The sequence below is a fragment of the Ziziphus jujuba genome, chromosome 10, assembly GCF_031755915.1.
Source record: "Ziziphus jujuba cultivar Dongzao chromosome 10, ASM3175591v1".
NCBI classification, from domain to species: Eukaryota; Viridiplantae; Streptophyta; class Magnoliopsida; order Rosales; family Rhamnaceae; genus Ziziphus; species Ziziphus jujuba.
In genome coordinates, this window is record NC_083388.1 from 5,916,070 (window position 1) to 5,929,069 (window position 13,000).

General features: G+C 35.0%; 1 protein-coding gene across 1 annotated transcript in view; it reads right to left on the reverse strand.

The window, feature by feature from the left end:
• Positions 1-2,705: 2,705 nt before the first annotated feature.
• LOC132799664 (probable disease resistance protein At5g47260) overlaps positions 2,706-13,000 on the reverse strand; it is a 28,567-nt gene continuing 18,272 nt past the window's right edge. The window contains exons 7-8 of the mRNA XM_060812099.1: positions 3,196-3,297; positions 2,706-3,092 (exon numbers count right to left, since the gene is read on the reverse strand). Of these exons, the coding sequence (XP_060668082.1) occupies positions 2,706-3,092; positions 3,196-3,297 (489 nt within the window). The remainder of the gene's footprint in view (positions 3,093-3,195; positions 3,298-13,000) is intronic.

Genomic DNA, 13,000 nt, shown 5'->3' on the forward strand with positions numbered 1-13,000 from the left:
ACTCACGAACGACCAAAGAAAAAAGGGGGGGAAAAAATATTATAATTTTGCTTTTCGGGTTTAGATACGAACTCCATCACATAAGCTTGATTATATTGGTAACATAGCCGAGTAACATTTCTCAACTAGCAATAGCATACTATATTTTAAATATTATAAATTTACACATTGAAAAGCAAGGCAACGTGAAAAATCTACAGTATATCCTCAAGGCAATGCCGCAATGGCTTACTACTATACCATTTTCAATGATATTGGAACAGGTGTTGAAATGCGGTAGCTGGAGAGCACTCCCAAAGACTGTAGAGTTTATTAACATCACCGTCATCATCGTCCAAATCCCAAACTTGTTTTTCAATTTTCAAATCATCAAAATGCTTTGCCAAATTTTCTTGTCGCCAAATCCGCTTCCTTTATAGTTCAACAATTATTCCATCCAACCTTGGTGTATCCACTAAACACTGGGAAAAGCACCAAATTTCTAGACATTGATTCACCATCAATGTCGTCAAATTTGGAAAACTCATAAATATTATTTCCACTGTAAAATTTCCTGAGACTGGATTAATCATGGAGTATTAAAATAATCATGGAGTATTAAAACCTTCAGCTGGTTAAATACAATCTCATCACTTTCTCTTTCAAAACCTTTTATTTATGTCATTCTTCTGCATTTCGACACACTCATTTCGGTGAGTTGTTGCAAACTCTTTGCAGTTGAAAAAGACATTAAATTTGTCAATGAATGGCACCCTGAAATACTCAAAGCTTTCAAGTTTTTGAGACACATTGAGGAAGCAATTAGGCTTTTCGATTTGTAACATCTTCGAATGTCCAGAATTTCCACAGCTTCCAAAGGCTTTGCAGGGTTGGAGTAGACTAATTTTATGACATAGATACATCAACATCGGAAGTTCGAACAACTCCAGTTTCAGTTCTATTCTATGTTTTTAATTTTTTTTTTTAAATCTTTAATATATAATGTGATTCCATTTGTTCTTAAAAAAAAGGAAAAAAAAAGAAAGAAGAAAAAAATGATCCATCAATCTTTAAAAAGGTAATAAATAAAAATTGCATTGAAAATGATATAATTAATGCTTTTTTAATATAATAATTAATGTATGTAGTTGTAAGACATATTTATTTTATTATTATTTTTTTAAAGCGACTATAGTTGGAAAGTCTTTTAATTTAACTAGAAGAGAGAAGTAATCTTAACCGTATAACTGCTTGCTTGCCATACGTCGTTAAATTTTTAAATGCTTAGGTAAAACTTTAGATGATAAGAGGATCTACATCCATATATAAAAAGGAACTAAGAAATAAATGTTAATGCTTCTTCACATTTTCCTAAAAATAAAAAATAAAAATAAAAAATTAAAAATTGGTACAAGTAATAAATAAATAAATTGCTGAAGTATTTTCCTTTTGGATATGGTAATGACATATGATTTAAATATTGAGTTATAGTTTATTTCAATTTAGAACTGATATGAATAGTTCCCTTTTTTTTTATTGCTTCAAATAAATTTATTTATTTATTTTTAGGTGGATTAATATTTCTTTTACATTTTTACTACTGATTTAGATTTTTTTTAATAAAAAGAGAACTTTTTTAAATTTATTACATTTGATCCTTGAAAAATGACCAATCATACCTCTGACTGACAGACCTCGTGATATGTACGTGCCACTAAGCGGATGGAAAATTTAAGAAGAATTAGGGTGGACTTTTTATTGTATTTGAGGATCAAAAGTAAGAAAATAGATAGAGGAACGGAAGTTAGATTCACCCTATATAGTCTAGGGATTAATAGTTAGGATTATTCACAAAATAATGTTTTTTTATGGTTTATTATTATTTACAACTCTTTAGCAAAAGAAAGTTAAAGGAAAGATATACGGTAACAATAACAAATTAAAGTCTAGAGGATAAAAAATGGAAACAGAGTTAAATGATCAGAAAGTGCAATACACACACACACACACATACATATATATATATATATATATATAGCCAATTTCAATGAAAATGCTAATTTAAAGATATTGTGGGAGTCAAATTCATCACACCTCCCACAACATGCTGCACAATATATATCCATATAATATTCTCAAATTAACATCTTCATTAGAGCATATATATATAGAGCACTAGCTGCTTGTGTAGGTAGGTGCATCTTAATCAGCTAACTTAGACCAATCAAAGCTCACAGGGCTCCAATGAATTTTGAATGGATATGGGAAGTGGATTTGAATATTAGTGCTGTAAAGTTTAGGATGTGAATGCTCTTGAATAAAAAAATGTAATCCTATTCTCATTGTCTACACGGTGCTATATAATGCCCCTATTCTAGCTACTATTTTATTCCAAACCCATAGCTTTTATTTAACCCAATGTCTGAGTTTGGAATAAAGAGTTTTTTTTTTTTTTTTTTTTTTTTTTTTTTTACCTACTATGAGTTTTGGAATAGAGTATCATATGTTTATCTTTTGCTTTAGGTTAATAGTTAAAGAACAAATTTCCGCCTAAGCAAAGCATCGTGTTCCTGATGACATAATATTATAAAGTTTTCTTCTTTCTTCTTTGGGCTTTGATTTCTCTCAATTTGTGGGGTTATAGAGGTATTAAATAAAGCTGTGAATTTACGTTGATGCCTGCGACTTGTCATTCAATTATGCTTTTCTTTTTCCAATAGTGCTACTTAAAACTTCAAGTTTTCAAACACAACCTCAGCATTTGTGTCATCTCCTTCATTCGCCACGATTTCAATAATCCCCTCGCAGTCTGTTATGCTTAGCCTTATAAGTTGCGATAGACTTGTGGCCATTGAGGAAGCCAGTAAGTTTTTAAATGCATAGCATTCTGATACTCTCAGAGCTGTCAAATTCCGGAAGGACATTGAGGATGGCACTAAGCTCTTTAATATTCCACATCTTATTACACCTAGAATTCTCAAGTTTCGAAGGACCTTGCCCTTTTGAACTTCTGTCAGCAAATGCATCAGATTAGGAAGTCTGGACAATTTCAATGCACTTAAGCATATTGGTATAAAAGCAGATCCAGCAACAACCCCTTTATGACAGTAAATCTCTTTCAGAAAAACACCACTCAAACAAGATTCTCAAGATTCTGCAGTCTATAAATACATTCGAAAAACAACTGGTTTATGTAGAACAACTCAAATGCAGTACCTTTAGCTCGTAGAAATATGCTGCTGGAGATTGTGTATGCCATATCTCATCCATGACTCCACTCGAATCCACTGTCAACTCTTCTAACTTGTCCAAGACGACCTGTGAAATGAAAGTTTAATTATTAAACTTTAGGATAGTATAATCCTCGAGAACATCAATGAAACTTAAACATTGTTGCAAAATATGGAGTAGGCATACAGTATTTGCCCCTGGTTAACGCATTCTCTGCTATATGTTGGTATTGATTATTTTACAAAAATTACAAAATTAAGAAGATGACAATGACAATGTTGTTACCAAAGAAAAGATGGAAAGAAAAAGACAGAAGGTAATGGTATTGTAAACACAAAAAAATCAGATTTCCAAAAAATAAGGCCTGAAGAGATAAGAAAACAAACAAGGATATTGGGAAAGGAAAGACAGAGAAGATGAAAAAAGAAAGAAAAAAAGAAAAAAAAAGAACCTACCTTATCGTTGAATAAAGGTAGCATAGCCAGCGAGTTTATTTCTTCAGGTTTATCAGTAAAATTTGAAATGAATGTCCTTAGTTTACAATAATTTTCTATCATCAGTTTTAACAAGGATGAGCATTCAATACAATTTCCCGAACAAAACTTTTCAATGACCTTACATTCACTTACCTCTTGGTTTTTCAAATGAACAAGGCTTTTTAAAAATACATGATATTAAATTCTTTAGCTTACGACAGCTTTTCACAGCCAATCTCGTTAACTTATGCGTGTATAACCTTTTTGGAAATTGATTGTTCGAATTTTTTGTAAAATTAAGTAAAATAGTTCCAAGATCTCCAAGTTGGGGAACTCAATCTGTGAATCAAACACAATCATGAACATAAGTACTTTTCTTTCATGAAATTTGGTAGAGATTGCAATAGCAGGGAGTGTAACTGTGGAAAACTCAAAATCACATCATCAGCTACATTATTAATGCTGTGAGCTTCATTTTATCTTCCACATGTGACTATCTTCTGCATGATTCTGCATTCACTCATTTTGGACAGCCTATACTTCCCTTTCTTGTGCTTTGTTTTATAAACATAAAAATCATGTCTACCAAAATAGCCATAAAAGTAAAACTCCACAGTCTACCCATCAACCAAAATGTACACAGCATGACTTAAGGGGGGAAGGAATTCCCCTACTCTTTACAAACTGACAATTTGCTAGTAGATTGCATACCACTTCAATAAACAGTTTTCCTAATTAAGCGGTCAATGGATGGTCCTTCCATAGCTTTTTCTTGGTTGCACTAATATCACTCTTCCAAAGATGCTAGCTGTTTTGGTTTATGATATTCAATGAATTGAAAATACCAACCTATATATTTTATTTTTGCCAAATGCATTTTTTGTCCTCTATTTCTGTTGAAATAACACTTATTCTAAAAGCTTAAACTGATGGAAGGTAGACTTTTATCATTTGATTTATATTTTTCTCTAACACTCTCCCTCAAATGTAAGCCCGCCTCTTTTGGATTTCTTTTTGGGTCTTTATATTTGTTTTTTTATTTTTGGTGGAGTTGTTAAGTTTGAACTCAAGATCTCTTGGATCTTTGGCTCTGATACCATGTTGAAATACCACTGATCCTAACAATTTCTATTGTTATAGCCTCATAAGAGTAAATCTGCATCTCAGGGGCAAATTGACTCCCACTTTCTTTTTCTGAAGATGGAAATTTCATTATACTATATCCAGAGTAAACTCTTCATCGTATTAGGTAAATGGTGGGGAGCCTAAATCTTCAAGTTGCTAAACAAAACTTCACCATTGGTGTCACCTACCACATTTGCAGTTATTTCAATTCACTCTCTTGCAGTATGCTATTCTTAGTCTTGTAGCTTCTGAGGAAATTAATTGATTTATTGATGCTGTCAAATTTAGAGAGGACATTGAGGATGAAACTTAGCTCATTAAACTGCCATATTATTTCCCAAAGTCTAGAAGGCTTTATGGACTTCTGTACATAGATGCATCAACTTAGCAATTCTATCCAATTTTCAATGCTCTTATGCATGTGGATCCTTCAATCCATTTTCAGCTTTTCTAAGATAACCAAGACTACTTGTCAAATGATTATTAGAATGTTTAAGTAAAGTAGTTAAATACACCTTCTTAGTTAAAAAAAAAGAAAATGTTAAAATACACCTTAAAAGCTTTAGGATTAACTTATGTTTTGGCATTGGTTCTTTTAGAAGGGGAAAGAAAGAATACAAAATTCTACAAAGAATTTAACACAGTGATCATGTTGCTAGAGGGGGGGATAAAAAATGAAATGAAAAAGGACATCAGGTAATGACATATAAACACAACAACAATTAAATTTCTATAACAGAAGACCTAAAGTGAGAAGTAAACAACCAAGGATACCAGGAAAGGAAAAATTGAGTAGCTAGATTTATTATTGATGAGAGTTAGCTCAGCAAGTCTATTTCTACGCTAATGACAAGTTTATCTGTAGAATGTAGATGAACATCCTACGCTGATGATAAGTTTGTATCCAAAGTTTTAACAAGGATGGACAGTCAATAGAGCTTTCTATAATGTACAGCTTCATATGCCTTGAAAGATTGAGTGTACTTTTTTTTTTTTTTGGCCCACAATGTTGGTAAACAAACTCCATGCTTCATTTTCCGCTAAAAGTAGATCAGGAAATTCTTTTCAAACATCCATATCATTACATAAAACACCTTGGATTCGCTAAAAATGGCTTCATTCATCTTCTTTGCTTTCTTGCATGGTCGATGCCTTGAAAATTGAAACCAAATTTAGAAACGACCAAATTGATGAACAATTGGATGCTTAGTCTTCAAGGCATTTCTCTGTTTCTTCACTAATTCCACATACTCTATTCAGCCACTTTCAAACTTGATCTTCAATTACATCACCTTTATTCTTCTACCATCATCAACAGAATTCCAAAACTTGTCTTTCAAATGTCTCAAATGCTGGGTCTGGCTTTTAATGCTATCAAGGTTATTTGCTCTTTCTTTTATAACTCTCAATTGTCTTTTATAGTATCTCATACAACAAAAATTTGCACTTCTAATCAAAAAATGATAATTTATTATTGATTTTACAAACTGTTTTACATTAAAACATACTAGAGGTCCACTAGCACATACAAATAATTGACATGTAGCCAAATTCACAACATGCATACCATGAGAAACTATTCAAATCCACCACACACAACTGAGCCAATATATAATAAAGAACTAAAAATTAATAAAGAAGATCGAACATATTAGAATTGTTGACCATGATTTCTAGAGTAAGTATTCTGAGCCTGTATCAACATTAAACAAGGTTTTACACTAAAATGTCATCTTCAAAAATACAACTTCATGTAGATTAATCAACTTTATTATCGGCTTCACGTCTAATAAAAACACAAATTGAGATTTGGGTCTTCCCCTTTAATTACAACCATAAGCTACTAGCCTCTATATGACAGCCAATCTTGTACCCTAAATAAAACAGAATTGTTTTAATATAGAGTAAGAGCTCTTTAGCTGTGATATTGTACTCATTAGATAGGTTTACAGAATCTCGTAAGTATAGAAATCACAAGTAGTAAATTAATGTAGTATTCAAACCTGAAGTGTTACTGTACTCACTTCGATATCTTCAGCCAAAGAGCATTGCCACTACAAGGAGATGTTTGAGTGCATGAAAGATTTTTCCAGGTCGGATGTTTCTGATTCTAATAATTCCGAATATATCTGTACAAAACTTTGTAATATGTTAAAAGTTCCATGAACCTAAGAAAACTTATATAACTTTTAATATGTTAGGAGTTCCATGAACCTGATGCATCATGCAAGAGCTAGATAGTTAAAATATTTTACATTCTTAAGTTTGTTTTTTTCTAACACAACCTGTTTTTTGGACAAAAGTAATCACTGCATAAAATTTAAATATGTCAACTATGTAGCTTGGGGTATTTGCACTTTAAGCCTTTATTTTTAAAATGTTGGAATAAATAAAATGTTGCAATAAAATTGTGATCTTCTATTTACAATTTGTTATATATAGGTTTGAAGTCCAACTACTCCCAAACTATAGGCACCAAAAATGTAGTTACAAAATGATAATAATAGTAATAAACAAATTGGCAGGTAGACATAAGTGAACAAGTGGAAATCTATTGTATTCTCGATAGCCTACAAATACATGGATTGGCCTTCGACTATCTCTGCTTATTCATTCAGGGATACAGAATTTTGGTCCAAACACCTTCAACTTTATTTATCAGATTCTTTTGGATGTGTGGCTTTGTGTGTGTGTGTGTGTGTGTGTGTGTATTTATGTGTGTGTATATTTCCAGCAGTTACAAATATTATAATTTCTCAAATAACAGAGAAAGGAATAATAAAGAAAAAACAAGCTCCATGCTCATATAGTCATATTTAATTAATTAATGTTGAAAATTGTATTATTTTGGAAGAATATTAATGGTGATGAACTGAATTAATAAGATTGTATTTTCTCTCTGACCTAATTATTAAATGTATGCCTCGTTGATACATCTCTACCACCACAAACATTAAATTTGTCTTCTTCAAGAAATTAATAAATAAATCATCATCATCTAAAGAGATAATACATACCATGTAATGTTGGGTTGTGATGAGGTAGCAGTAGTTTGATGGTCCTCCCAAAGCTTTTTAAGAGTTGTATTAACATCACCCTCCAAAAGCCTCTAGTATTCCACGTCATCATTACTTGCAAGATCCAAACGCTGAATAAGCCAATCATGTTTTAGTTGTTGTGGTTCTCTGACCATTTTAGAGAAGAAATGTGAGAAGAAAAATAAAAATAAATCTATTACTCTCTTAAAAATAGATTACAAAACACGAAACTTCTCTCTTGGAGGATTCTCACGTGGAACCTGTCTCTACACTATCAAATTCTCTCTGGAATTGCTCACTCTTCTCTCAAGCTCTCTCTGGAAGTTAGACACTCTCTCATGGAGTTTACTCTCAACACTCCCCACTTAGGATGATATTGAGCTTTCTTGGGTTTGCTTGCCATGCATGCAATGGGATAAGCCTATTTATAGGCTTACAAGCTCTGACAGTTGTCCACAATTGTTGAGCAAGTTGGAGTTCGGTGTTAAATGCAGCAATGGCCATTGTCACAAATGGTGAGTTGCTGGTTTCACACTGTCGGTGCAGTGTGGTGTAGCTGGACTTCACAATTCTACCCCTCCAGCTGCATTTAAACTAATGGCCATCTGCCATCCATTCCAGCTATGTCTCTGCACAGCTTAGCTTCTCTTGAGCAATGAATTTTGTTAGCATATCCACTGGATTCTCCTTTGTATGGATCTTCATCAGTTTCAACAACTGTTGATCTATTACTTCGCGTATCCAATGATAGTGGATATCAATGTGCTTTGTACGGGAATGATACATTAAGTTCTTGCTCAAATCTATGGCACTTTGGTTATCACAATGTATCTTGTAGTTTTCTTGCTTGATGCCCAATTTTGTGAGAAAACGTTTTAACCACAATGTTTCCTTACCCGCCTCTGCTGCAGCAATGTACTCTGCTTCTGTAGTGGATAAAACAACATACTTTTGCAATCTTGACTGCCATGACACCGCTCCCCTTGCAAAAGTGTAGAGATAACATGATGTAGACTTTCTATTATCGAGTCATAAGCTCTTATTTAGCTTACATACGATTCTTTCCTTGAAACCTCAAATCCTTCTAGCTGCTCCATGTAGATTTTCTCATGTAAATCACTGTGAAGAAATGTTTTCTTCACATCCATCTATTAAAGCTCTAGGTTTAAACTTGCTACTAAACCAAAAATGACTCGAATTGAGGTCATTTTTACTACTGGTGAAAAAATCTCGTCAAAGTCAATTCCTTTCTTCTGAAGAAATCCTTTGACCACCAATCGAGCTTCGTATTTCGCTACCCTTTTGCTGCCATCTTTCTTGAGCTTGACCACCCATTTATTCTTTAGTGACTTCTTTCCTGTTGGAAGCTTAACCAACTCATAAGTATGATTTTTCTACAAAGATTCCATCTTATCTTGCATTGCTTGCAACCACTTTTCCTTGTTTTAATGAGAAATAGATTCCTGGAAACTCTTTGGCTCCCCTTATTCAGTAAATAGAATATACTTAGATTCTGGAAATCTCTTTGATGAAATTCGACCTCTCTCAAATCTCCAAACTTGTAAACTACTGGCTTCAAGAGGTGTACCATCATTTAACTACTGTGATGGCCCTGCAGCTTCTTAAAAGGATTGAGTCTCCCCCTGCTCAACGTCCCCTTCTTCCTCCTGGTTTGCTTCTGGCATATCTTCACGCACCTCATTATCCTCTTTGGCTATTTGTGCTGGTGCTAGAGTAGGACCAAAATTCTCAGCACTAGAACTACAATTAGAAGACATTCTAGGCTAGAACTACAATTAGGAGACATTCTGGGCTTTTTGATGTCTTCCATTGTCTGGTTTTTATGTAATATTACATCTCTGCTTCTACTAACTTTCCTTATTTTCGAGTCCCATAACCTGTATCCGTATTCTTCATCTCCATATCCTATAAAGATGCATGGAGGAGATCTTACATCGAGCTTCTATATGAGCTCCTTGGATACATGTACATAAGCTAAACAACCAAATACTCTTAAGTGAGAGTAGGAGGGAATCTTACCCGATCATACTTTCTCTGGAATTTCAAAATTCAACGGTACTGACGGTAATCTGTTGATTAAATAGCAGATGGCACGAACAACTTCTCCCCAGAATGGCTTTGGCAGCGTAGCCATACTAATCATGCTTCTGACCTTTTCCGTAATTATCCAGTTCATCATCTCGGCTACTCCGTTATGTTGTGGGGTGCAAGGGACCATCTTCTCATGTCAAATGCCGTGTCTTATGCAATAGGATCGAACTCCTTTGAAGTATACTTGCCTCCATTATCTGCGCGGAGACATTTCAGCTTCTTTCCTGTTTCATGCTCTATCATGGCATGAAATAGTTTGAAGTAATCCAATACCTGGTCCTTTGTCTTCAAGAAGTATACCCACACCTTCCGAGAAGCATCATCAATGAAGGTCAAAAAATACCTGTTGTCACTTAGTGATTCCACCTCCATGGGACCACAAACATTAGAGTGCACCAGACTAAGCAACTCTGATCTTCTCGATGCATAGGAACTAAAAGAGACTCTATGTTGCTTACCAAACAAGCAGTGACTGCAAGGATTTAGCATAACATCCTTGCAAACAGTGATAATCTTTTTGTTTGCCAAAGTAGACAACCCTTTTTCACTCATGTGACCAAGTTTCTGGTGCTACAGATTTTGAGATGCCTCTTACAATGTTGAGGCTGTCTGCACATATCTTCACATGAGTCTTGTATAACATTCCATAAATATGTCCTCGGGCAATAATTATGGCACCTCTCATCATTTTCCATATGCCTTTGCTGAAATGGTTATCATAGCCTTACTTATCTAAGGCTGCTCCCGAAAGTAGATTAAGTCGAAGGTCTGGAACATGACGGATATCATTCAAAGTGATTGTACAACCAACATTTTTTTTTACCTGAATATCACCAGTTCCCACTATTTTTGTGAAACTGAAATTTTCCATCTTTACTGTACCAAAGTCTCCTGCTTTGTACATTTTGAAGAAATCTCTATGTGGAGTGACATGGTAGGATGCTGCAGTATCGACTACCCACTCAATGTCTTGGGTTGATATATGAAGGTATGTCTCTTCTTTAGTGGAGCAGAGCGCCACTTCTCCTATAACAGTGACTAGTATCTCTCCATCCTTTTTCGACTGATTACCTTGGAGTCTCTGCTTTCTCAACAACTTTCTGCAGTTCTTTTTCAAGTGACCCTCCATGCCATAATGATAGCATTTATATGATGATTTCCTACCGTCTGTAGATCTACCTCTGCTCTTTCTCCTTCCTCTCCCCCCTATCTCGACCACCTCTTTGCTGTCTTCTCTTTCTGTGACGAGGGCATGTGATTGGTCCATGCCAATGTCTTTTCTCCTGGCCTCTTCATTAAATAAGGCATCCTTAACCATAGATATAGTAAGTTTTCCATTCGGGGCTAAATTACTGAGAGAGACTACCAATGTCTCCCAACTTATCGAAGAGAGATTAGAAGTAGGAGAGCTTGATCATCATCCCCTAGTTAGTAATCCACAGCAGATAGTTGATTTACCAAGCTCTGGAACTCACTGGTATGCTCGACTACAGAAGTTTCACTCTGTGATTTTAGATTTACCAATCACTTAAGCAATAGGGCTTTGTTCTAAGCAGTCTTGGTTTGGTACATTTCCTCCAATTTTGTCCAGAGGAAATATGCATCCATGTCCTTCGCTACATGATGGAAGACACTGTGGTTGATCCATTGCCTAATCTGACTGATCATTTTCTTGTTTAATTTCTTCCATTTTGCTTCTTTGCTGGGATCATGGTTTGCTCCTTTAGCTTCTATAGGATTAAACAAATCCTTACAATTGAGGAGATCTTCCATCCGAGGTCTCCAAAGTATATAATTTGTGGCAGTGAGCTTAACCATAGCTCCCGAAGATGATTCTTCCATTGACATAATGACTTGATAAAAAACAGAGCTGAATTTGGTAAAATGAAGTTAACCATTGCATTCGGAACGGCCGAAAATGGTAGACTTGACTTGTCCGAGGTCAAAATATAATTACCAGAAATTTTAGGGCAAAAATGCAGTTTTCCAAAATTTTGGAGTCAAACTATAAATATAGAACTACAGTGGTCAATATGTAAATTTTGAAAATATAGGGGTTGTTCCGTAATTTCAAAAATTTTTGCTGGCGTCGCAGATTGTGATGACGTGGTGATAGCGTGGCTGATGATGTGTTGGATCGCGTGGCTGATGTGTCTGATGACGTGTCAGCTGACGTGGTCATTTTCAACCTCCAGACGGAGTGTGTGGGGCGTGACCTATTATAGAAAATTTTGGGAGGCGCGTGTGGGCGCGTTGAACATTGCGTTACTCTTCTAAGAACTTCTTTTTTCTCATCTCGTCGTGTTCTTTCACCTGGTATTTTTAAATTATCGATTTGAATAACTTTTTGAAACACCATCTTGAAGAACAGATGCTATGTTTCTTCAAATTTGGAACCCAAGCTCTCAACCTGGAGCTCTGATACCACTTGTTGTGGTTCTCAAACCATTTTAGAGAAGAAATGTGAGAAAAAAAATAAAAATAAATCTATTACTCTCTTGCAAATAGATTACAAAATACGAAACTTCTCTCTTAGAGGATTCTCATGTGGAACCTCTCTCTACACTATCAAATTCTCTCTGGAATTGCTCACTCTTCTCTCAAGCTTTCTTTGGAGTTTAAACACTTTCTCTTGGAGTTTACTCTCAACACTCCCCACTTGGGATGATATTGAGCTTTCTTGAATTTGCTTACCATGCATGCAACTGGATAAGTGTAACAACCCAGTCCACCCGTATGAGATATTGTCCGCTGTGGGCCCAGCTCGCACGGTTTTAAAAGGCCTCTCAAGGGAAAGGTATTCACACCCTTTTATAAGGTATGCTTTGTTCCCCTTTCCAACCGATGTAGGATCTCACAATCCACCTCCTTTAGGGCCCACCGTCTCAGTAGCACACTGATCCGGGTCTGGCTCTGATACCAACTGTAACAGCCCAGTCCACCTACATGAGATATTGTCTGCTTTGGGCCAGCCTGCATGATTTTAAAAGGCCTCTCAAGGAAAAGGTATCCACATCCTTTTATAAAGCATGCTTCGCT